Source organism: Micropterus dolomieu, linkage group LG09 (assembly GCF_021292245.1).
Source record: "Micropterus dolomieu isolate WLL.071019.BEF.003 ecotype Adirondacks linkage group LG09, ASM2129224v1, whole genome shotgun sequence".
In the NCBI taxonomy this organism is placed as follows: Eukaryota; Metazoa; Chordata; class Actinopteri; order Centrarchiformes; family Centrarchidae; genus Micropterus; species Micropterus dolomieu.
In genome coordinates, this window is record NC_060158.1 from 966278 (window position 1) to 992916 (window position 26639).

The window sequence follows — 26639 nt, forward strand, 5'->3', positions numbered from 1 at the left end:
TCCCAATCATTTATTTTGAAGGTAAAGCGGAAACGACCGTCGGCGTACTGACGTCAGCGTGACAGATTTATTTGAAGGTTCGTGTGCGTCATAGAGCGACGACAGGAGCGTGTTCCAACTATCGCAGTGAAGTAGGTCGATCCTCCACCGAGTGCTGATCAAGGTACTGATGCAGTTATGTAAGAAGTAACAGTGCTGCACCGAAGACACTGATTATTTACACAGGTCAAAGTACAATTTACATTCTTTACTGTCAGTAAAACCAGCAATACCACAGAGTACAAATACTCTGTTACAAGTAAAAGTTCTGCACAAAAACCTTACACAAGTAAAAGTTAATTATTTTTATCTGAAAATTAAACTGAAAGTATCAAAAGTACTGATATTATCATAATCATGCAGTATAATATTGTATTGATGCATTAACATGTAATCATAAGTCAGTGATGGACATTAATGAAGTATATTTACTCAAGTACTATTAGAGGTACTCCACCACATCTCAGAGGGAAATATTACTTTTATAGTACTTTTTACTTCACTACATTTATCTGACAGCTTCGCTTACTTTACAAAGTAAGATTTTTACTCACAAAACATATGAAGATTTTTAAAAATATATGTTTTGTTATAAATTAAACAACAGTTTATACAAGTAAAGGTAGTAAATTCGTTGATTTAACTGGCAACTATTTTGATAATCCTTTAAGTGAATTTTCATGTAAAAACATTTCATGGTTGCAGCTTCACAAGTGTGAAGATTTGCTGCTTTTCCTTTTGGTTATTTTAATGTATTTTTTTAATAGTTGTGATGTTTTGAGTGACAGAACAAACATTGTGAAGGTGTCACTATTTTCAGGATTTTTTGCCATCGATTAATGGGGAAAATAATGAGCGTATAAATCCATAAAGATAATTAATTGCAGTCTGATACAAAATAGTTCAACCTCAAACAACCACAGCAGTAAAATCCTGCTTTTACATGAATGCATGAGGAATAATAATCTCATGATATAAAAAATAACAGTATAACATTTTTCTGCATTGAGTACTTTACTTAATTAACATTTTCAATGCAGAACTTTAACAGTATTTTTACAGTGAGGTATTAGTACTTTTACTTAAGTAAAGGATCTGAGTGCTTTGTCCACCACTGGCAGAAGTACAGCAAATTTTAATTATTCATTATTATTATTTAAATACTGTAGGTAATGAAGTATACGTTTGAATTACCATAGAAAAGTACCTCAAAATCATACTTACTGTATGAAAAGTAAAAATTACTCGGTGAGAATTCAACTAAATTTTATATTAAGCACAAATATCAGATGGAAAATTAAAATATCTGTTACGTACAGCGATCGAATGTTGTGAATAACACAGACCAAACAAAACTCCAGATGAAAAGTGTTCAGTTGGATTTTAGTGTCACTTCCAACCTTTGGTTCAGCTGTTTAATCTGTTCCCAGATCAGTTACGAACAGCCTGGACTGAAAGTTAGAAATACCTTCAGTTGGCTGCTGAACAGAAAACACACAAACAATACTGATAATTAATCCACTATAGCACTTTTATTTAAGCTTCCGTCATGATAAATTAAAATGAAATAATACTGCATGGTCATAAGGATTACTCTTAAATAAACTGGTCACGTGATTAAATACTAATATTATAAATAACAGCTGACAGAATGAGCAGCAAACCACTTCCTGTTTAAATGCACTGAGGTTTTTATTAAAATAGACCTGTGATCAAGAGAAGCTGTCGATTTCTTTCTTCATTACCTGGAGGGGGAGAAAACAAAAAAAAGACAGAATGAACATGAAGCTGGAAACAGAAACATTCAAAATCACGTTAATATATATATATATATATATATATATATATCTCACTGTTCACTCTTCAGTTCAATTTAAAAAAGAAAATGATGGGCCTTGAGGACTGAAATTAAAGAAGGTGGTACCTGGATGAGCTCCGTCTTGTTGTAGCTGTGTCTGTGCCTGTAGATGCACTGAGCCAGCAGAGCGTAAAGCTTCTCCAGCGGCTCCACCTCGGCGCCTTCTGATGTAGCCACGGCTCTGCTGAGGAGATCCTGATGAACACACAACAATTACTCCGCCGGCAACAAATAATCACAGCTCCAAATACCACTTAAACCTTTACTGCGAGGGCAGGGATGCAGTCCCGACGCAGATACCTGGGGGATCAGCCGATGGCCGATACCAGTGTGTCATTTTAATAAGCGGTGTTCCTTACTGTAACTACAATAACGAGCTGGGAGTGTGGGAAAGCCGGGAAACAGACTGGGAGTCGTTGCTAATTGGTGACTGGTGTTCTAGCGATTTATGCTACCTATCCAGATGTTCTACTTAGGGGTTCTGCGCATGCGTGTGACCTACAAGCGTGGTTTGTTTCCACGCCCGCCGTCGAGAAAGTGGCTGATCGTCAGTAACACAAAAAAAATATCATTATTAGTCTATCAGAATACGCTACCCCTGATATCTTAAATAAAGATGGCATAATATAGTATTTCAGCATGCTCCCCATCTCCGTACAGTACACATGGAGTGAGAAGTGGTGCAATATAAAAGGATTCTGTGGTGGGAGCTTTATTTGATAGGGGATATTATGGTGCTTTCAGACCAAACGCGAATATTCGCTTTCCTCGCGTGAGTACATTCGCTGCAAGTGTTCACACACAACGTGAGGAGATTTTAACGCGATAACGTGAATAAACACAACTCGCCATTACTACAGCTGTATGAACCCAAAGTGAACATTTTGCTGTGATTATATAGCAATAAACGGATTAAACTGATGCCGAAATAACTACAACATGATGCAGATTTGTTAAACATATGAATTCATGCTTTGTCAGGTCTGTCAGCAAGACAGCAGGAGAACAACTACTAAAATGTTTGTTTTCTGAATGGGCTTTGGATCGATCAGCGCTACGGGTTACAGTAAAGTACAATAGCTGGAATAAAGTTACAGACATATGTTTTCTGAACTCACCAGGTAGTTCAACCTCCTCGCTTTCTTTTCTCCAAGTAATGTCCAACTTTGTCCGGTTTTTATATAAATATGAAGTCGTAGTCCGACAGAGCTAACGACGCTAACAACAACACTGGAACCGGATGTGCGCGGAAACTAGCTGCTGAGAAGCTCCAGTGAAGATAAATCAACGTTGAAATCCCAAAAACTATAGTAAAAAGCTAATTTAATTAAATCAGTTTACTCCGAGCTCCTCCCGCGAGTAAACGGCGTAGTTGTCAGAGCAGAATCCGACCGATTATGGGTGTTTATTTGTCCAATGTTTGCCCTGCTCCTCTCCCCCACGTTTAGCAGCTCTCAGCCGGCCAGCAGATTTTCAATCCCCCGCTCTGCCTGGTCCTCTCCACACAACGCTCTGAAGCCTCGGTGACGTACGGACAAGCTCAACACTGATAGGCTATCGCGACTCAGCGTCGTGCGACTTCTTCGCGAAAAAGTTTATCAGGATAATTTTTTAAATATTATTCAATATTGATGATTATCACGATAAGTATCAAATCATTATTTTCATTATATTATTAAGTTTAAAGGCTGATTTTTGCTCCTGAGTGAAAGCAGAAGAAACCAGATTGTTAATTGTGTTTTTTAAACTTTTCCTTATGGTCAGAACAGTTGAGGCCAAACAGTGGATCACTTAACAAATCTGAGGTAGAACTTTCAAAACAATTATGATAAAATCTTTAAAAACAAACAAACAAAAAAAGATTCAAAATCTTTTCTCAGTCCCTTTTTCTCAACAAAATAAATATCTTAGTAGGAAAATTAAGTGCTAATTATACACACGATATATTGAACCTTTCTTATATTGTTATTGAGGAAAATTATATTGTGATAATTATCATTATTGTTTTATTGCACAGCTATTTGAGTAAGTTTCGACCCGATCCGATATCAGTGTCGATGTCGGTGCATCCTTACAGTCACCACCAGGTCACCACAGTCACCTGGTTTCAGGCCCAAATCCAGTTTTATGGGATTAAAATAGTTGGAAAACCACAGAGCCAATCACAGTTTAGTAGGCGGGATTAAGAAGATGTTGTGTTTCATTGCCAGAGCAGAAAAGTTCAACTTTATTTGTCAGACTCGGGGTCCAAGAAAAACACACAACACCTCCTAAAATACCAAAGCACAAATACAGGAAAAATAGCATCGAACATTTGCCCCCACAGGTTCGAGTGTCAGGACAGATAGAAGAGTCACTACTCATTGTTTGGGACAAAGTACTACTGCTGCTACCCCTCATCCTACAGAAGGTAACATCTCACCCTCAGTTTGCTGTGATCGACCACCAGCGGCGGCGTTTCCTCGTCGAGGATCTCCACAGATCTGCCTCTGTTGAACAGCTGCATCTGCTCCAAGGCGGCCTCGCCGGCTCTCGCCTCGTCCATGCTACACTTTTCTGAGGAGGACAGGAGGCGCACATGGTTTATTCTTCTTCTGACTCCCCACAGGGTTCGCACAGTTTATTGAAAGTCAAATTCTTTAAAGGTAACTAAAACTAAAATTCACAGACTCTCTAAAAAGTTGCTATGCATCCATTGATTTGTGCAAAATATAGTTCACAGAATTCTTTTATACCAATACAGAAATAAATGTATATTAATACTTTGTTTATTTTTGCAGCTGTTCATATTAACTTCGATTGTATGTTCTGATTATTTAAAGATTTCAGGGCTTTCCTAGCTATTTAATTTCAAATACTAAATGATTTTTTGGTTTGCAGGAGTAATTGTGTTTATGAAACACAAGATTATGTTAAAAATGAAGCACTTTTCAAGCAGTATATTCAAAGTCAAGCATGTTCCTAACTTTAAAATTAAAAAATACTTTGTATGAACCCTGCCTAGACTTCACTGTCAATTAAATGCAAAAATAGTTAATGTTATTTCCGTAAAGTTCAGCTTGGCTTGTCGTGTTACTAGTTTTCTGAATGTTATTACATGAAATTGAATCCCTCTCTGTGTTTGTTCCTGTAAGCTGTGACTGGATGAATCCACCAGGTTAAGTAAGAGCACCATGTAAAGAAAACCCTCTTCTCTCTCCCTCATGACGCTTCAGTACATGTCTGTGAGGGCTCAGCTTTGATGAGGTATCAGAGGCAGCTCGGCTCGATGCCCAGATTTCTGCAGAGCCTCTGAGTCTGAAGCTTTGGCCTGTTGAAGCTTGTTCAGCAGCGGCAGAAGCAGCGGTCTTACTTTCACTCCCTGTTGCGCACACTTCGAAGCTGCAGCAGCGTAGCTTTGTCGCAGTCCAGTGAAGACCAGTTAGTAGAGCATGAACTCGCACCGCCGAATGGCACTTTCTCACACATACAGACCTGTTTTTCTCAAACAAACCCCGTTCGCCATCGTCTCCAGGTTCGAGGTAGTCTTTGACGTCCGGGTTCGATCTCTGAGGTTCAGAGATCGTTTTGCTGGCTGGAGGTCAAGTGGCTCGGGGTGATCGTGGTACCCATTGACAAGGACTCCATTTTGGATACCTGTGACGCCGTTTAAGTCGTGATGATACCCGTTCGTGGCTGTTGGGTGTCTCTGCTCGCCGTCGCTGCTCTCTGACGCGGCGCATGAGCCGTTCACAACAGCTCTGTCTCCCTCTGGGCCCGATTCAGAGTTCCCCCCGCTGGACGTGGAGGTAGAGGAAGACGAGGCAGGGACGGGCGGCTTCTTCTTCTTGATTTTCTTTATGACACCGGTGCTCCACTTGGTTTTTCTCCGCTGCTTGTAGCGCTTCTTGTTGCGAGCTGCAAAGAGAAATGAGGGTGGATAGAGAAGGAGAGTAGAGAGTGAAGGCCGTGAGGAAGCAATCACACCTCCTCGTCTCTGCACTTGATCTCCTCTTCTTCTTCTCTTGACCTTTGCATCTCATCTGTGCTCTGCCTCTTGTTACCTTCTCTCCTCCCTGTCAGTGCTGCTGAGGCTGCCTCTTCCTCTCCTCCTCCGCTCTTTCACTCTGACGCTTTGATGGTTAAATAAAGACTCTGCAGCTTCCTGTCTATGTACCTTTACTTCACCCCCACTGTCTCTTTTGATGCAACACAGCAGGCAAATGTCAAGAATCTGTTTTTATACGTAGCAGGTTATACGCAGATAAACTAAGCAATAACTAAAATGTCTAAAATCTCATTCAACAGTTTCTAATATAATTTTTTTTTACACATGTACATAAACAGCTGTGTGTTGCAGAGTTTAACTACATGATGGTCTGACAGCAGTTTGCTATGAAATTCTGGTGAGATAACGTTCATGAATTTATGTAAATGTTAATTATAAATAATAAGTTACACATGCAAATAAGGTTTTTGCATGTGTAACTTTAAGTAGTAAAATGATACTGCACTCCAGGTCCCTAAATTTGCAGGGAAAAATACCAAGGACACGACCGCTTGTCGAGGTTAATGATCATTTCCGGTCACACAATCATGCGTGCAGCATTACTACACGTTGAGGCAGGTGCAGAAGGAAGTTGTCCCAGTGTTTCTCACCCGTAGAAGTCAATAATAAAAGCCAAATCATTTCATATTCCTTTCAGAGAGAACAAAACACATTTCATCCTTCAGAGTGGACGTACGTCGAGGTCCGGGGCTGTTTCTGCTCCACGGCGAGCTGCGGACGCCGTCGGTGTGCTCTGGGTTGGCCTCAGAAGAAGCTGAAAGCAAAATAAAGGTAGATTGAGTGTCAGTTAAGAGGTTCGATGACATGAGTAGCAGCTCGTCGAGTTAACAGGCTGTTTAACAGCTGTGGTTGATTTGATTTGACGGCGTCAGTGTTGAACCTCTGCTGCAGGTAAGATTCAGCAAACAGACAGACGAGGAGACCGGAGAACCTGTCCCTCAGGAGGATTCACCTCTCTTGATGCGCGACTCTTGGATCTCCTCGCAGACTCTCGCAAAGTCTTCGTCCAGCTCGTCTCGGATGATGGCGCGCACCGTGTCCTTCAGAGCGCACGCACGGTGACGGATGTGGCGGTCTGACACACAAACACAGAGATCAACAACGTGTTATATCGACTTTAAGGTCACATTTTGTGCTACACACAAATACATAAGTCACTCGGATGTATATCACAGTGAAATTTATGAAACTGATTTCAGTCCTGCAGAAACACGATGCTGAGAAATCTGAGCTGCGGCAGAAGCATCTCATTTACTCCAGTAATGCAACTAATGATTAATTTCCTTTCATTTTATCCAACCTACAGTCCAACACACATCATTATATGATTTAATGTTATATAAACAGACAAAAGCAGCTTGTTTGGCATTTTTGTTTGATAATTCACTCAAATGATAAATCAATTATCAAACTCATTGCAGATTTAATTTTCTGTTGATCAATTAATAGACTAATTAACTCAGTTTACCTCTTGGATACTACCAGCTGAGCGCCTGACGGAGAGGTCTTTTTTTAATTTACTTCCACGTTTCCACTGTGAGCCGGTGAATCCAGGTGAACGAACTGCTTCTGTTTTATTTCACCTGTAAAACCCACTTCTCTCATCCGACACAGACACAGAGAGGCTCAAAGAAGGAATTTCTGTGGATTTACAGCGAAGCGTTCACAGTGAAAATGTCAGACTGTCAAAGCTTTTTGAAAGCCCGTCTGCTTTATGACTGAAGTCCACGCAAGGACTGAAATCGATGCAGCACCTGAGCTTCCACCTGGACTCACCCGCTCCGTCCGATTCATGGAGACGGCAAAGGCATGGAAAATAAAAAGCAAGATAAACCTCCAGTTGAAGGGCAAACAAAAGGTCGACCTGTTAATAATATCTGGCCATTTTTAATAAGACTTTAAATGAATCTCTGCCTCTATCGTTTCTGTTATTATACGATGGCTCTAAAACCCAACCTCCATGCCCGGTTCTTGTATTTAGTCTGTTGGAATATACTGTGAATGTCTCACCCATGGGGTCGCTGTCTGGGTTGTACTCGAGGGCGTTCTGCCAGATGAGGTCCGCGTCAGACATGAACTCTCTGACGGTGACGTACTTGTGCTGGTCGATGTTGGTCAGCAGCGTGGAGAAGTCCATGGGCTTCCTGATCACCATCATGTAGTCCGGGACCTGGAGGACATTTGGGAGATTTCTTTACATCATCGTTTGCCTCCATGTTGGCTTTTTTGCCGAAATACTTAATAAAATCAAATCACCTCCTCTATGTCGACCGGTTTGGTGAAAGCCTTGAAGCGGCGGTCCAAAATCAGACGCTCTGTGACGTTACGCAGGAAGAGGCGGAGCTCCCGCAGCACGTCCTCCTCCTGCTCCTCCAGATAGAGGAGCTCCTGCTCCGGCAGCTGGCGGGGGGGAGGCGGGGGAGCCAGGGGAAGGATCTCCATGGCCTGAGTCACTGAGAGCGGAGGAGGTCCAAAATATCACAACTGACTTAATTGTTTCAGATCAATCTTCAAACTTTATGTTGATGTTTAATCATCCAACACTCGGGACTCACAAAACAGGTAAAACCACCGAAATAACATACATGTTTTTTTGTTGCAGGGTGGAGCCTCGGCCGCCTGGTCCAGAATGAGGTCCTGGAAGAAGTCTGTCCTCTCCTGCCGGGTGGGAACACTGATGGTGTAAACCTCCCCGTAATCTTCCCGGAACAGAAACTGAATCTGAGGATAGAAACAGAAGTCCGAGCTCTTCCATAATGGTTTTCCTTCCAGTTGGTTCTTTCTAAAAGGCTAAAAGCGTTTGGCTTCCTGTGGACAAAACTGCTAAAAACCACGATCTGATGCAATAAATGTGAGAGGGAAAAGGTTTCAGACACATTTCTGACCCAGGGTTCAGTCCAGCTACTCACCTCAGGGTCCAGCTGTTGACGGGGGACGCTGCAGGTGGCGAGGAGGAGGATGGGGGTGAAGGAGGGGATGCTGCCTAGCAGGCTGAGGAAGGAGGCCCTCAATGCGGGCCCTGCTGTCTCCCACCACTGCTGGATGTGGGGGATGTAGAGGATGCTGGGAGACGTCCGCTTGGCCTCGCAGAACACCTGGGGGGGGGCAGAGAACAATGTTTTATGTTCTGCAGCGTTGGTTTGTGTGATTCAAAGACTGCAACATACTGTTTAAGAATGAAACTAATTAGAACTAATTACATCTAAAAATACTCTGCAGTTGCCTGTCATCACCACCAGATGTCCCTAAAGGACAACAGTGAGAGATGTTCAAGGAGGCGAAACCTGGAGCTAATTTTAAATGTGAGCTGACTGCATGTCTTCACTATTGTGCAACGTAACTTGTTCAACTCACCACTACATACTAAATTAACAAAAAGACACACTTTTTGACTCCAGGGTTCCTTGTCGCTTTTTGTCCTCTACTCGCCAGCGGCCGTATTACAGAAAGTTTTCTATCTTTAGTCTTAAGTAAAGACTGGAAGAGTCTAAGATTGGTATTACGGAAGCAAATTATAACTAACTTTAGGAATCCTATCTTATCTCAGGTTAGGAAATCCTAAATACTCAATCCAACATCAGTTGCCTAGCAACTGATGCCACTTTTCTGATCTTGCCGAGCTGAACGGCTTTTAATCGCTGTTTTTTGGTAATTTTTTTTATGAAACATACACTTAAACATGGAGCAGAAACATTTAACTTCAAGTCAGATGACTTAGAGGTGTTGGTCACCTCTGTCGAAAAATCCACATTCACGTCACGCTTAACTCGGGGGATTAAAGATAGAGAGCGGGCTAAAATAGCGGACACAGTCACCGCCGCATATCCGGCATCTAGCGGAGCGCTGATGCTGTCAAAAAGAAAAGAAATCCATTGACAAGTGAGAGATAGAAATGCAGCTGTTGTGTCCTAAGAGCCGATGGAAACACTAGCTGGTGGAAAAGTAAAAGTTGGGACAGCTTAGCAGTTTTATTGAGTTTATTGAAGATTTTACAAAGTCAGGATGCTTCTGTAAAACACTTTTCCTATCTTAAGTTAAGAAAGGAACATTGACTTAGGAACTGTTGATCTGTAATGGCCTTATTCCTAACCCTTTTTACCACGGTTACCAAGCAGTTAAGCTAGGATCTGCAGGTTAGGAAGTTTCTGTAATACGACCAACAATCCTCCAGTCTGATTACAGCTGCTCAACACTTGTGGAATTAATTGAAGTTTTAAGTCTACATCAGTGTGGTGTTTGCTGAAGAGTCACCTGGGCGCAGGCTTCCTCCGGGGAGGTGCTGCTGACTCCAAACAGCACCGCAGAGTCCAGGCTGTGGACTGTGAAACGCTCCAAAGCGTGCAGAACCGCAGGAGCCAGGTGGGAGGTCTGACCGGCACCAGGACGACCTGCCAGGAGCATCCTGGGACGGTAGGACGTTGGGTGTCTGACAGCACTCCTGCAGGAAGGAAGGACCGCAGTTAGACATGTGGTAAAGGGAGGTTGAGCAAGAGAAGGGGAGAATGATGACAGAGACCGAGCACAAAAGGTGTGTTAGGGCTTTATGAGAAAGCAAACAGAAAAAGACTGCAGGTACCAAAGGTGTAAGAATACTATAGGCTGCAGAAGCGCTGTAGTAAAAACACATAATGACAGTTATTATAATAAATTCAGTGTGAAAAATGAAAATCTGTCCGGTTTATTTCAGCTCAAACGAGCCGTCGTTTTACCCTGAATTCTTTTAATATAAGTAATTTTGTCTTGCATGAGATTAAATTACACTGTAGTGCAGAGATAGAGGCTGTTGTAGAAAAGTAACATAACAGTTTATTGTACCGTTTGTTGTTAAATACACAGTAAGTGAAATTAAAGGAGGGTGTAACTGAGTCTTAAACCCGAGCTGCTGGTCCAGATCTCTGTGAAGTGTGGATCAGACTCACCTGGCAAAGTGCAGGAAGCTTCTGCTCCTGGAGGTGGAGTGTGCGGAGATGCTGGACGTGCTGGAGACCTCGTTTCCTCCGCACATCAGGCCGTCGTCAAGGATACCAGAGGTCAGATCTGACACGCAGAAAACAAACGATTAAAGAGTTGTTTAAACAGGATGTGATACTTCTTCAGCTCTGACTCACCTGGCTCCCTCTTCCTCTTCATCCCCTGCTCGGCGTGAGGGAACAGCCTCTGCAGAGCCTCCAGGATGTCGTGCAGGGCGGCGCCCAGCAGCGGGTGAACCACAGGTGATAAAGGTTTGGCGGGCGAAGCGGCGAGGCGGTGGGAGGCTGGCGACATCTTTCTCATGGCCGCAACAAAGTCGCAGCTGGTGACGGCGATGGAGGAGACGTCCAGCAGGAGCTTCTGGGAGGTGCCGTAGATCTGCGGGTAGCGGCGCCGCAGAGCGCACAGCGCCGCCTCGGTGCACACCGCCCTGACGTCAGCGCCGCAGTAACCTGAGAGACAGAGAGGGAGAGTTTAAGGCTGCACAAATTCCTGCAGAGACACACAAATGTACCCAAATTACATATTTCTGGAACCACTAAGCTTCGCAAAGGACACATAATAAGTGTTAAAATTATTTTTCGTCCGTTAGTATTCAATGCAGTTCAATTCAGCTTTATTGGCACGAATGTCAAACAACAATATTGCCAAAGCTACAAATAAATTGCAAAAGAACAATTCATTTCATACAGTTCATTAAATAAAGTAACTAAAAAAGCATAAATGTGTGTGTGTGTTAAAAAAACTAAATACTAACAATAAATAAATAATAATAAATAATTAAAATTAAAAATAAAAGTAAATAAAACAGTAAGTGTGTGTTTGTGTGTGTAAAATAAAATAATAATAAAATAAATAAAACAGTAAGTGTGTGTGTGTGTGTTAAAAAGTAAAAATCAAATATTAAAAATTTAAATAAAATAAATAAATAAAACAGTAAATGTGTGTGTGCACCAAAGGTCAATAGACAAAAATAAAACAACTAAAAAATCAGTATCAAATATGAAATTAAAAAAACAACAACAAATGAACTTCTTTCTTGATTTGCATAATTATTTAATTTATTATTGAGGCCATTGAGACATTTTCCTTTTCTATAAAGCTTAGGAATTTAATATCAGATTTAAAGTACAGTATATCTACATTATTAGATACTAGTTAAAATAAATCTCTTTATTTGGTGTGATGGTTTAGGGTCTTTCTTACCGACACATCTCTCGGCCAGTTCATCCAGGAAATCTTCAGACGGAGGAGATTTCCACTGCCTGGTGTGGATTTTCAGAATCTCTTTACGAGACTGAAACACAAACCGAAATAAAGCAGTCGGCTGAGTAAACTCAAATGAACACACTAAGTGAATTTATTCATCAGAGCTCCAAGAATTACATTTCAAACGAGTGAGAAGTGAAGCGTGGACTCCCGGTGAGAAGAGAACATTTGTTTTTATTTGCAAACAACATTAACAAACATCATCTGCGTTTAAACTGCTCAGAATAAATTGATCTATCACAACCAAACAGTATAAGTGTGCCATCATAGTTCTAAAGCCAAAATTCAGCTGAAAAAGGAAGTAAGTGATTATTGTGATGAGCTTACTGAAGATAAGTGAGCATCTGTCCTCTTCATGTAAACAAGAGTTGTGAAAGAACAAACTAGATGTATTATGTTTATATGCTTCAAGTATTTGAGAAGCTTTTCTCAAAACAATATTACAAAGTGTATAGTTGGTTATTATGAGACACATAAAACAAGAGGTCACCTCTTTGTCAGGCAGTCCAAACAGGAACTCCCTGTCGAAGCGTCCCGGCCGTCGCAGCGCCGGGTCGATGGAGTCCAGCCGGTTTGTGGCTCCGATCACCACAACCTCACCTCGACTGTCCAACCCGTCCATCAGAGCCAGGAGCGTCGACACGATGGAGCTGCAGGACGGAGGCAATGAGGCAAAAAGAACAAAACTGAACTACTCGACTGTTTTCATTTGAGTTTCAGCTTTCGTGATTCTGTTTGGGTCCAAAAGCTGCAGAACATCTGATTCACCAAGTCTCCCAAAAGCCGACCGCGAAGAAAGAGGCCGAGCTAATAAAAGCATTTCTGCATGCAGACGTGCATATTTGCTGCAGTTTTGTTTTCTCTGTTGAGTTAGTTTGTTCTGACCTGTGTATCTGGTCCTGTCTGCTGGATCGGACCGGAGCCAGACCGTCGATCTCGTCAAAGAAGATGATGGAGGGACGCATCTGATACGCCTGAGGATGACACGCACCGCCGCACTTTAAATGACGAGGTCACAGAAAACTCAACTAAACTGTTAAAAGTATTTTTCAGTGACGGGTTCATTAATAGACTGCCTGGGTACTGATATCTGAACGGACTAATAAAGTAGATATGGATTTTTTTTTTTACCTTATTTAAAATTACTGGGCTTTGTGAAGGTTAAAAAAGCAGCTATTTGAAAATTACACTCTAAGAAGTTTTTAAATATACAGTACTTAAACTCTAGGGACAGATTCTGACATCCTGCCACATGCAACAGAGTCTCTCCTTAAATCTCAAACATATTGGCTGTAGACGTCTGCACAGCGCAGAGGACGGGGCTGTGGCGTGCAGACAGCCAGCAGGGGGCAGCGCGGGGTTTTGGTTTTGGGCTGTTTGCGTGACGTTACCTGCTCGAATAGCAGCCGCAGCTGCCGCTCCGACTCGCCCACCCACTTGCTGAGACAGTCGGCTCCCTTCCTCATGAAGAACGCCACCTTCCTGTTGCCGTGGCTACACTCGTTGGCCAGCGCCCGGGCAACCAGCGTTTTCCCCGTCCCAGGAGGTCCGTAAAACAGACAGCCTCTGGAGAAATAGACGGATTAAAAAATTTTACATTTTTCTAGCAAAATAATAGTAAATAAAAACAGAAAGTGTGTGTTTGTGTGTGTAAAATAAAATAATAATAAAATAAATAAAAAAGTAAGTGTGTATGTGTGTGTTAAAAAATAAAAATAAAAAATAAAAAATTTAAATAAAATAAATAAATAAAACAGTAAGTGTGTGTTTGTGTGTGTTAAAAAGTAAAAATCAAATATTAAAAATTTAAATAAAATAAATAAATAAAACAGTAAATGTGTGTGTGTGTGTGCACCAAAGGTCAATAGACAAAAATAAAACAACTAAAATATCAGTATCAAATATGAAATTAAAAAAACAACAACAAATGAACTTCTTTCTTGATTTGCATAATTATTTAATTTATTATTGAGGCCATTGAGACATTTTTCTTTTCTATAAAGCTTAGGAATTTAATATCAGATTTAAAGTACAGTATATCTAAAATGTAAAAGTTCCACTGAGGCAAAAACCTTTTTTAAAATTTTTTGTCAAAATTTTTGTCAGATTTCCTTTACAGGAAACATCGTAAACGTTTAAAAATCACAATTTTATTGTGTGTGTGCCACCTGGGAGGCTGGATCTTGAAGTTGTCAAACACCTCGGGGTAGAGAAGCGGGAAGACAACCATCTCCTTCAGAGCAGAGATGTGACCCGACAGACCTCCGATGCTGTCAAACCCCACCTGAGGAGTGAGGGAAGGAGAGGTAGGAGGGAAGGAGAGGTAGGAGGGAAGAGGCATTGAGGAGCCGGATTAAAAAAAAGGAGGGGAAGGCAGTAGGCAGCAGATTTCACAATGTAACTTGGAGAGCAAAGGTTGCAGGAGGCTGACTCACTGATTGGTCGATGGTCATGGGATCGATGTCTGCCAGACCTGCTCCTGCGTTCATCTTGTCTCGGCGAGGCCCCAGAAAATCTTCTGTACGCAGGCCGAGCGGGCGACAACTGGCGGGAAGAACAAACACAAAAACACTCAGCAACAAAAAAAAAAAACAGTCTCTGGTCCGGAAATGATGACTCGTGACATTTAATCAACACCGATGACCTTCATGAATGTTGATGAAGGTCTGCACAGAGACGAAAACCTAATTTTAGAAACGCAGAGGAAATCTCGTGAGCTTAAAAGAGAAGTTCGGCATTTTGGGGAAAAACACTTCTTGCTGATGAAAAGATTAATATATCTCTCGAGTCTGCACGATAAGTCAGTTGATTTTCCTTTTACTGAACCAATTAAAAGCCACGCTGAGACCTGGCCAAGAGGGCAGCATGAAAACAGACTGTGGCCGGGAGCAGAACCTCCTGCAACAAACAGTTCTGTGCATAACCCCATGTAAAAAAATACACATTGTGGTTTTAACGCTGTTAAGCTTCCCCCCCCCCCTGTTTCGAATCTTTATGCTAAGCTAAGCTAAGCAGTTTGCTTGCTGTACCTTCATACAGTACAAACACGAGAGTTGCACCAATTTTCTCATCTAGAAATCTGAAGAACATCCAGTGAGCGTGTGTCAGCAGCAACTCTACAAACTCTTTCTAAAAGATTTCTTTCCCCTTCGAAATAGTTCAATTATTTTGGAGGATTTGGACAGATTCAAACTTTCCTGAACAGCCGCCGTTGTTTTACAGTTTAAGGCATCTGAAGCAAAAACCAATGACAGCTCAGCGAGTGGAGTGTTCGTCCAATCAAGTGCGGGGAGGGTTCGTGTTGTCGTTCCTCAGCGAAGTGACCTACTGACCTTCCGGGGACCTTTTCAACGTTTTGTACTTCATCGTCAGAGTCGTTGTCTTCATCAGACTGATTCGACCACGCACTCTTATTGGGTCTGGAGGATGAAAGGAAAGTAGAGGTTGTGAAGTTTTAGTGGAATCAAAATGTTTTTCTCAGGCTCCATCGTGCCAGAGCAATAAATATTTTGGTCAAACATTCACATGTAAGTAGCAAAACTAAGACAAGAGAGACACCAGATCAATATTTCACTTGTCTTTCTTTAAAGAAAAGTTTTAGGTTGTGCCAGCGGTCTGACCTGAACGCTCCTCTGCGGGTCGTGTTTGGTCCTGAGGCGCTGATCCTGAAGGACCCTTTAGGGAACTCTGACCATCACCAGAGAAAACAACAACATCAGAACCTTAAAACGTGTCTAAACTTACTTAACACATCAGAAACATTCTGCTTAATGAACCTGAAAGGACCAACATCAAATATAAATGTGATTTCTTTTGAAAGGTAAAACATTCAAGCAGTAAAAAAAGGACCTCAAATACAGATGTTTGATTAGAGCTTTCTTTTATTATCTGGAAAAACATATAATGACTTTTGTGTTACGTCCTGTGGAGAAGCAACGGCAGCATTTAACTTTTTAAACTTTATGTTCTGGTGATTGAAGTGAGGTACTGACCACTGCTGGGTCCCTGGTAGAGTGACGAGGCTCGGCTCACTTTGGCGTCAAAATTCTGGTTAGCGCCGTTGCTGTCGTCATCTGCAGCCACTTCCTGCCTGCTGTCCTCGTCATCGACTGCACCTGCAACGATTTATATAAGAAAAAACAAAGGCAGATGGTTTCAGAAGACGGGCATCTTAACCGATTCACGTCGCCCCCTCTTCTGCTATAATCCACGTTAATCTTGTCTCTTGAATTCTTCCTGAATGTTCGTACAAACCCTGTCCGTCCTCGCTCTCGCTGAGCGAGCTCTGTGGCGGCAGCGGCGTTCGCCTCCTCTGAGCTTTAGAGTAGATCTTCTGCAATTTTATCAAAAACAAACACACAGTAAGAAATTCAAAGACAAAAAACAAAACAAAACAATAGTACAATCCCGGGCAGTGGTATTTCCTGATGGTTGTGGCCATTTTCACAGAGATCTTAAACATCTCACACGTAAAGCAGGAATATGGATAAACATCACGGCAGTATTTTCCATCTGTGCCTATTGTCCAAATAGGCTCTCGAATGAATATTAATTTTTGTTCTACATATTTCAGGGTTTTTCTTTGTTTAAAGCAGGTCCAATGACCCTGATTTTCCTGACCCGAAACAACACATTTATTTATCTTGTTTGTGGCATGCAGGACAGAAGAAAACACCTGAGGATTAAGAAACACAGATTTAGGTAGCAGGATTTGTCCAGGTTTAGTCAAATGTCTGTCTAATGGCTATTCCAAATAGAGCCTGACTGATGTGGGATTTTTAAAACGATACCGATTTTGATATTTGAGGATTTCCCGAAAATCAGATATTGCGAAACATTCGCCAATTTCCTTTCTTCTTTTTTTTTTTCATAAACACATAAAAAACATAAACAAAGATTATCTCTTACATTTGTTATAAGAAGTTGTGAGATCTCATCAACATAACATGACATAATGCAGTTTAAAAAAACTTCTTTAATGTTACAAACAGCTGATTGCTGTTGTTGTTGTTTTGGATTTGTGGCATTACAAACACCAGCGCCCTCTGCTGGACACGCTATGGAACGACAACACTTAAAACATGACAGAAGGATCCTTTTCTCTGTTTCTTTTTCTGATGTTGATTTATCTGCAATTAGCTCATATCGGCACACCGAGGCAGTATGGAAGAATGAAGCACAAGGCAAAGAGTATTTCTTCTTTACAGGTGGCCCCTAAAGTCCATGCGCTCTGCACATCAAACCAAAGTTGTTTTAACGAACAACTTCACTCACATTCATTCATTCATTCCGCTGATACGAGGACTCAGCCTTCTGCTACTTCTGAAACTCCGTAGAGCGCTTTTAGAGTGTTATACAGTGAGTCAGTGGTAAATATGGAAATTTTTATCAAGAATTGCTTAAAAAAAATAACTCATTAATGTAAGAAAGAGGGTTAGGTGCCGTGGTGGCAGGTGAGCTGAAACCTGCCAACATTTACCCTGGATTTGGCAGGTGGCAGGTGTTAATTTCATTCCCTGCTCACATTTCCCTCCTTAATTCCTCGCCAGCCCTCATCTCGGTCATTTAGCTTCCAAAATTATGTAAAACTGTGACAGACCTTACCTGCCACAGTCCTGATTGACAGAGAACCTTTTTTTTTTGAAAATGAAAACGAGACGTTCGATTAAAAACGTCAATCTCACACTTCCCCCTCACACCTTCAGTCGTTTAAATCAGAACGATAACGACACTTTGAAATAACATTTTGAATGGAGATAAACCAGTTTGAAGAGCAAAAGGATCTGACTCTTAAACTTAACGTGACAAAAACATACAAAAGAGAAAAAAATGGGCTGGTGCTTCTCGGGTTTTAGCTGCCTTCCAATATGTTGGCAGCTGATAGAGATGAGCCCACTCCCCATGTACCAGCGAGCGGACGGAGGGAGGGTGCAGCTGGGTGCACCGCCCGCACAACAGCCTGATAAGAGAGGCAGCACCCGCTGAGACAGACAGATGTGGGAACATGCTACGCTTTTAAAGCTGCTTCCACATGTAAACAACATGTGAAGTCTAGACAGGCTGTGTTTGGGTGGAAGCAGAGATATGAGAGGGACGTGTGTTTTTGTAATTTAGGTGAAATGACCCTTTAACGTGACACGTCTTTCATTATTCTTTCATATTTTCTAATTGTCAATTTTAAATTCATGATTCTTCGCTGGCAGTACCTGCCCTATCTTTATCTTTTGTTATGTTTACTGTGTGCAAGTTTGTGAGTTTTAAGGTTTCTTATTTTACAGTTTATGTTTCATTGTTGTTTCTTCACTTTTCTGATGGTCTCATTTCTAATATTATAAGCACTTTGTGACCTTGATATGTGACAGGTGTTATATTAAATAAACTTTACTTACTTACTTACCATTGTTATGCACCAAAATTACAAAAGCACATAAACCTGCTTGTAAATTAAGCTGATTCATTCAACCGCACATCAAAAGATTATGCAGTAAATGCAGCGCGTCCACAAACAGGAGGAGGCTCAGACCGCGGAGGTGTTTACTGTCAGGATGTAAATGTTACGTTTCGGTGAGGATGTTACTTACTCCTTCTTTGTTGTTACTCAGTCGCCTCTTCTTCTTCATGTTGTCCATCCTCTTTAGGACCGACCTGGTCGTGCTGCAGGGAGAACGGTGTTAAATTAAAATGTTCATCGATCAGATTAAATCTACTTGATCATCAAATCCACACCAGCATGTATTGTTTTGGAAAGACTGTGAATGAGATAACTGATAACACATCAAAAACAAACTCGCTCGAGTGTTTTGCTGATCAGCTGTTTGGTTAAAAACCGGTTGGAGGAGGCGTCAGATGCCAAAGTCACACATTTTGTTTACCCAACAATCCTGTGCAGCTAGCGATTATTATCAGTCTTCAGATTATTTGTTTCGATTAATTATTCTGTCTAAAAAACATCAGATATTAACGAAAAATGCCCAAAACTATTTAATAAAAGCGTCTAATAAATAGCTTCTTTACCCTCCATCAACAAATCAACACGACAAGACCGACAAATATTCAATTTACAGTCAAATAACGCAAAGAAAAGGAGCCAATCCTCACAAACATTTGGCATTTCTACTACATAAATAGTATTTTTCAGTCAACGGACTAATCAATTAATTGATCATTTCAGCTCTGATAACTACACCACGTCTCTTCAGTTGTTGCCTCTGAGTGTTTTGATGCAGCTGCTGTCTTACTTGGTGCTGATGCCGTCAAACATGTTGGAGGCCTGATATCTGCTGGTCAGTTTGGTCAGCCTGGTGCTCCTCCTCAGCCCACTCCTCCTGACACCTGGACACACACACACACATGTTGTTATGCATGTTGACTGACAGGTGTTTCTGAAAGTCACCGGTGTGTACCCACTGTGCTGCACCAAAAAATACAAGTTCAGATTTTATTTGATCATTTCTTTGTGACCGCCGCTGAAGCCTCTGAAACAGCATCACACCATCGAGAGAAAGCAAAACTCTCAAATTAAACCAGATTGTTGTCAAATATTCTCGCCTGAGACGTTTAAGAGGCAGATTCATTTACATTAAATATTCCCTGTAATTAAATAATCTAAATAAATCTTTGCAGCCACTCGTTTTGTTTTCTGTAGCCGAACAGAAATGATGCAGATCAGTTTTTGGTCCGACCAAGTGACACAATAAAGCAACACACATGCAGCAAAATACAATTAGTGGGCACTTCATGATGGCTTATAATATTATATTATATATATATATATATATGACGTATCAATCCAAGTGTCAGTACTTGAGTAAATTTACTTTGTTATTTTCCACCTCTGACATCTGATTTCCTGTGAAATTAACCTGAACTTAATATTTTCAGCACTAACACACACACACTAACAAATTTCAGGACTTTCTCTCTCAAAACTCCCTGATATTCCAGGTCTTAGTGTTTATTCTGGTAATGTGACTCACCTGTTGTGTTTTGAAGCCTTGGAGATTTCCTATAAGCACAAAACAAAATTCATTAAAGTTATACATTTTTAACAACTGACTGGAATTGACAATTTGCAAAGGTGTCTTATTATATAAGCATGTTAGGTACTTCATTTATTCTAGTGAAGTAAATCAACTGACTAATAATTTCAGCAGTGAGAGAGGTTATCAAACATTTATTGGTAACTTTGGTCCGACCTGATGATGGCTCTCGGTCGCTTCTCATCTTCATCCTCGTGTGTTTCTGAATCGTCGTGATTGTCTTCATCATCTTCGGCACTGAATCCCTGAAAAATGTGTCAAACAATTCAGAAGTCAGTCACCTGCAACTAACAAGACGTCAGCGTCATATTCACACCGTCAAACAGTGCACCCACTACACTGCATATGTGTATTTTATTTCTAAAGCCGTGCAGAAACAAGCTGAACCAGTGAGTTTAAATACTCTTTCAGTTTCTATCGGCTGCTACTTTAACTGTGGATCTTGGTATAGTTGAATGTTGTTACCATCTTTATCATTAAACCATTTACAGAGCAGCGCAGTGAGTAGCATACAGATCATTTTAAGGGCGATGCCAATCATTTTTAAACAAGTTTTAAAAATCCAATAATGATATATCAGACGATTTTGAAAAGATTTCCTTTAATTTGTAACAGAGACGTGTGCTGGGCAGGACATTTTCCAGTAGAAAAATAGATGTGTCACTTCTCTCTGGTGGACAAACCAGAAGAAACATGTCATTGGTATTTCTGTACTTCAATATCTTGTATTTTAGCAGCTGACATAGCCTGTGTGCCAGAACCAATACATCTGCAATGTATATCAGCCTACTGGTCGGGAGTTTTTAGATTTTGTTGCAGCAGAAATCCTTAAATCCAATGTAATTTACAATTACGTAATTAAAATGAATGTTAACAGGTGAATAAGCAACATAGAAAGAATGCAATCATAGCTGTGTTCATAATTCATAAAATAAATGTTGGTGTGTTATTACTGACAATTAATAAAATTAAATGTTAATGTGACTATGATTTTAATGATTTGTGGTTAATTTCCGATTATTAGTAGTTTAATTAATAAAAATACTAAAAGTTCTGAATAAAAACTGGCTCTTATATCATTTATTTAATTTCTCACTAACGTTAATCCAAAATATGTTTCCTCTCCACAAATATACAAACTAACGTTGACTGTGATTCACAATTTAACTAAATTAATTAATAATAATAATAATAATAATAATGACTTTATTCAGGACTCAAAATAGAAGGTCCATGGCACACAAACAAGACAAAACAACAACAGCTACAACATAACAATAAATATAATATTAATTGTTTTAAACATGCTCGGTTTTACTCATTTGGTTCTGACAGTTGATATTGAAACGTATTAAAAGTCAAAAGATGCAGTGAAGCTTCGTTAAACTCCAAACAGACAAACTCACATCAGTGATCGAGCTCCGTCTCCGGGGTGGAGTCCTCTGCGGGGAATCGGAGCTCCGTCTCCGGGGTGGAGTCCTCTGCGGGGAATCGGAGCTCCGTCTCCGGGGTGGAGTCCTCTGCGGGGAATCGGAGCTCCTGTCCGGCCTGAGCTGCTGCTGCGGCCCGCTGCCTCTGACGCGGAGTGTCACCATGGTACCAAGCTAACGACCGTTAGCTTACCGGTAAGAAAAGGACACAATAAACACCAGAACACGGAGATAAACGCGCTGGAGTCTCTGCCGGTTGTTTTGCTCAGATGACCGGACGGCTGCTCCGGGACTTGAGGCTGAGAGGAAACACAAACAGCCGATAAACAGACCGGCAGCAGCCCGCTGTCAGGATTCAAAGCGCCGTGCTCTGCCGCCGCCTACTGACGTCATGCCGCAACGTGCGTGTGCAAACAAAAGACGCAAATAAAATAATAATTATTAACAGTAACATAACACAGTTATATAAATATACAATACTGTATATCGATAATATATACATCCTGTGCAATATATAATTTAATAATAAATACAAAATATATCCGGCAAGATGAGAGGAGCTGGACTGTGTTTACAGCGATGAGGCTTGGTGCTCAAACGCAGTCACGATGGATAAACTTTCATATTATCATCTGGTTGCTGCTGTTTATATTCACCCCATATGCACATTCAAAAATGCACTATGTATATATGTACATAATTAACTGTATGTTTTTATTTCATATGTTACCATACTTTAGGCTTACATTTAATTATATGTGTGTGTAGCATGAAGAAACTACAAATGTCATTTTGTTATGCAGCCTTGTGCTGTATAATGACTAATAAACAACCTTGTGTGTGTATTATACACACACACACACACACACACACACACACACTAACTGTAAGTAAGACAATCCAAGTCATCTTTAATGTATGACATTGATCTCTGAATCTGCATAAATGTACTTACTGAAATCAAATATATTTCAACATGTTAATCATCAGTACTGCAATTTTAATACATTTTGAGTAAAAGCAGCTGAATTATAAAAATATTGATCTTTAAGGTTCAAGTACCCAAAAAGTAGCTATTTAAAAAAAGCATGCAAAAATACAAAATCTGTGTAAGACAGCAAAGAATACATAGATGCATATTGAATATGAAAATAAGTGCATGAAAGTCCATAGGGTGCAGGAACAAGCACTGGTAACCAGTAAGAAACATAATCTGTAAAAACATCATCAGAATCCTTTACATTTATATCGGATTTAAGGCGATTTGGAGGAAAAGTCATATTGCGATTATTGTGGACAACACTGTGATAACAAATTGTATCATGAGTCTACTTGCTTGATTATCAAAGAAAGTGCACAAAATACTGACAACTTTGAAAAGTATTGCTCAACACGAACAGACAAAGTTAAACAAGCATAAGAGAAAATACTTCATACTCCAAAAAATACTGATTTTGCCGCATTGAAAACAGCTTTATCATAGAAAACTACTGTGGTTGGTGCACGTGGGTCTTTGTGAACCGGATTGTATATAATAATAATAATAATAATAATAATAATCTTTATTTGTAGAGCACTTTTCAAAAACAAGTTACAAAGTGCTTTAACAAGTGTAAAGACAATAATACCCAAGAGACAATAATACAAAAACAATACAAGATAAAAGCAAGAAAACATTGAAAAGACTAAAATACACGTTTAAGATAAATATAAAATTAGTAAAATAGAATAAAATAGAAGGGATAAAATAAAGTCAAATAAGGCCGAGGAGTTTAAAGAGGCACTGAAGAAGAATGTTTTCTGATCTCATTGGGTGGTCCGCTGGTTTTGCAAAGGAAGAGTGTGTCAAATCTTTTGTCTCACATGTGAGTCAAATCAAAACAACAAGATTTGTTTAAACCATGTTCACCATCTTAGTTTAGCTTGTGAGCACACCAACATTTACTAATTAGCAGTAAACACCAAGTACAGCTGAGGCTGGTGGGAATGTCACTCGTTTTGCAGGTAAAAGTCAAAGTAAAAGTTATTACACCACATCCTGAGGGGAACATGAACCGTCTGTTCAACATTTTGTGCCAATCGATCTAGTAGATTATATTTCACTGGATTAGTGAAAAGTTTGACCTAGTGGTGGCATTAGAGGAAATGTTGCCAGAGTTATTAAGAGTCATAATTTAGGCACTCTGGATATCTGTACCAGATTCGTGAGAATCAGTCTAATAGGCTAGTTGCTGAGATATTTAAATCTAAATTGGTGGACTGCCAACCATAGAGCTGTGCCGTTAGCATGGTTAAAAATATAAAGCAGCCTGCCTTATTCCATAGTTCACAGCTGTAACAGGAGACTGTCCTTGAGTGTGAAACAGTGGAGACATCTGTAGCTCATTTAAATTCTTAAATACACAATATTCTTTGTCAATTATTTTTTTTCCCTCTAATTTTCCCTCTCTGGTTTCTATTGCCTGCGCTGTGATAAAAACATTCGTTTCATCGGCCTATTTGGTTTTAAAGAGCAGAGTTAGGTTTCATGTACGCTGATGGAAATTATGTTATTTGCAGGAACATCCTACTGCAGCCCTCCACCTACTCAAGAGCGGCGGCGGCTTTGGTGAGAACGGCGGCGGCTTTGATGAGAGCAGCTTTGGCGAGAGCGGTGAGAGCGCCGACAGTACTTGGGTTTTGGTCGTCTGGGTCATTGGCTGCAAGGATGAACAGAAATGTTAACTTTTGTATAAATATTGTAAAGATTATGTATTCTGTATGGCTAACTTACAGTCTATTGGTAATTAATACTATTAAGTCTTTCAAACATTTTTTAGTGCAGATTTATTATGATTAACTGAGATACTTACAAGAGTCACCATCTGTAAACCATGCAGAAAACAGAAAATGGATTTAGGACAGTATAATTATAATTATTATAATTACATGTATATACTGTACATGCACTATATGTATTTTTATTTAACCTTTATTTAACCAGGAATTCCCTTGAGACTGAAATTGGAAAAAACATTCTGAGAAGCAAGCAAAGGTACCATAAATTGGGAAAGAGGGCGCACAAAATTCTGAAAGCTCTAGGACGATTAACTCAATCCAAACTGAAACAGGTTCGGAAATTAACGATGAATTCAAACAGTTTTACACACATTTGTACCCATCAGAACCACTAGAAAATCTGAGTAACATTGATGAATTTTTCTCCATGATAGAACTTGGCCAGGAAGATCAAAATAGTCTTGATCTGCCCTTTTGGCCTCTAAGACTCGAACACTCCCTGAATCATTCTCTACAGCCACAATTACTGTAATTTACAAAAAAGAAATAGAGATCCATTGAAATGCTCTTCATATCTGTCAATTTCATTGTTAAATGCAGATTATAAATTCATTTCTAAGGCCCTGGCAAACAGACTGGGCCAATACCTGACACAACTAATGAATCCAGACCAGTGCGGCTTTATTTCAAAGCGCTAATAACCCATGTAGGCTCTTTAATATTATTCATTTAACAAAATCTGAAACAGAACCCAGTATAGCTGTGGCTTTAGACGCTGAAAAAGCCTTTGATAGGCTAGAGTGGCCTTATTTATTTAAAGTGTACCAATGGACAGATTTCATCTACATTCCCTTTAAACAGATCAAGTCGACAGGGATGCCCCCTTTGTCTCCGGCACTTTTTTTGTCTTAGCAATCGAGCCTTTAGCTGAAGCAATTACACAAGATCCTGATATAAAAGGGCTTTCAGGTGGGTCACAGATGACGTTATCTTGTACTTAAAAGATCCTAATAACTCTCTCTCCAAATTACACACTGTACTAAATACTACTTAAATACTAAATACTATAAGGTAGATTTTGAAAAAAAGTGAAATAATTCCATTGACAAATTTTGATCACTCCAAACTCCAGCAAGTCTATTTAGATGGCCTATGGATGGTATCAAATACCCTGGGATACCTCAAAAACCTGTACAAACTGAATTACCTCCCACTGCTCAGTAAGATGGAGGATGATTTACGTTGATGGATGGGCTTGGAAGAGTTCATTGTATTAAAATGAATGTAAAACTGAGATTGCAATGTTTCAATCCCTGCCCATTCCATTACCACAATACTTCTTCAAACGCTCTCAATAGATATGTCAGATAATCTTTTTATGGACTTGTAAAGTACCCCGGATTTCCATGGGAAAGCTAACATGGGACTGTGGCTCAGGGGGGACTTTGATTACCAGATTTTAAAAAAAACTACTACTTGGCAGCTCAAATGAGGTTCATCTCATCCCTTTTTGAGGGGAGTGACGCCCCTTCATGGGCACAAGACTGCACCCCCTGAGAGAAAAGGTCCACAGCGAAACAAACAAACAAACAAAAAAAACAATAACACATCTCTAAACCTAAAGACCACAAGCAGCGTTTTCACGATCACACCCACAATCACCACTATAAACTGAACAACTGCACCTGATGATCTAATCATCGCCACAGTGTGGCCAAGACAAACACATAAAGTACAGTGGGGGAAATAAGTATTTGACCCCTTGCTGATTTTGCAGGTTTGCCCACTTACAAAGAATGCAACGATCTACAATTTTAATCATATGTACATTCTAACAGTGAAAGACAGAATCCCAAAGAAAATTCCAGAAAATCACATCATATGAATTTATAACAATTGATAACCATCTGATGAGGAAAAACAAGTATATGACCCCCTACCAAACAGCAAGTATTCTGGCTCCTACAAGCCAGTTAGTCTTTCTTTAAGACACAGCCCCAATCCCAACCAATTATCTACATCAAATACACCTGCCTCACCTTGTTACCTGTATAAAAGACACCTGTCAACACCCAAACAACCAGCATCCAACATCACCACCATGGGCAAGACCAAAGAGCTTTCTACGGACATCAGGGACAAGATTGTTGATCTGCACAAGGCTGGGATGGGCTACAAGAGAATCGGAAAGCAACTTGGAGAGAAAA

The 26639-nt window shown here is 40.3% G+C and overlaps 2 protein-coding genes and 2 long non-coding RNA genes across 10 annotated transcripts in view; 2 read left to right on the top strand and 2 right to left on the bottom strand.

Annotated features, from left to right (window-relative positions):
- Window positions 1-9330, top strand: LOC123976094. Its single transcript, XR_006826254.1, has 3 exons — window positions 1-163; window positions 4224-4542; window positions 8548-9330. It is a non-coding gene; the product is annotated as an uncharacterized LOC123976094 (long non-coding RNA).
- Window positions 1289-22037, bottom strand: LOC123976087 (ATPase family AAA domain-containing protein 2-like). 6 transcript variants are annotated; one of them, XM_046057914.1, is made up of 28 exons: window positions 21631-22037; window positions 20381-20469; window positions 20162-20190; window positions 19424-19517; window positions 18767-18839; window positions 16440-16518; window positions 16178-16300; window positions 15806-15872; window positions 15518-15604; window positions 14621-14729; window positions 14354-14469; window positions 13577-13751; window positions 13071-13159; window positions 12676-12835; window positions 12123-12213; window positions 11054-11368; window positions 10865-10982; window positions 10197-10383; window positions 8855-9040; window positions 8531-8666; window positions 8202-8398; window positions 7956-8115; window positions 6898-7020; window positions 6622-6699; window positions 4320-4453; window positions 1964-2092; window positions 1746-1784; window positions 1289-1517 (listed from the first exon to the last, which is right to left on the bottom strand). In XM_046057914.1, the coding sequence occupies exons 1-27, from the start codon at window positions 21817-21819 to the stop codon at window positions 1752-1754; spliced, it is 3366 nt and encodes a 1121-aa protein (XP_045913870.1). In that variant the 5' UTR covers window positions 21820-22037; the 3' UTR covers window positions 1289-1517; window positions 1746-1751. The 6 variants fall into 6 exon arrangements, 3 of the variants coding, with proteins under 3 accessions (XP_045913870.1, XP_045913869.1, XP_045913868.1); XM_046057913.1 differs by having other exon boundaries at window positions 1289-1520; XM_046057912.1 differs by lacking the exon at window positions 1289-1517 and having other exon boundaries at window positions 1713-1784.
- The window catches only part of LOC123976092, a 9246-nt gene continuing 4208 nt past the window's right edge, over window positions 21602-26639 (top strand). For both annotated transcript variants that reach the window (XR_006826250.1, XR_006826251.1), the window contains exons 1-2: window positions 21602-21849; window positions 24214-24307. This is a non-coding gene — a long non-coding RNA (uncharacterized LOC123976092). The remainder of the gene's footprint in view (window positions 21850-24213; window positions 24308-26639) is intronic.
- LOC123976091 (H-2 class I histocompatibility antigen, Q10 alpha chain-like) overlaps window positions 22634-26639 on the bottom strand; it is a 9146-nt gene continuing 5140 nt past the window's right edge. The window contains exons 5-6 of the mRNA XM_046057921.1: window positions 24507-24518; window positions 22634-24353 (exon numbers count right to left, since the gene is read on the bottom strand). Coding sequence (XP_045913877.1) covers window positions 24238-24353; window positions 24507-24518 — 128 coding nt within the window. The 3' untranslated portion in view covers window positions 22634-24237. The remainder of the gene's footprint in view (window positions 24354-24506; window positions 24519-26639) is intronic.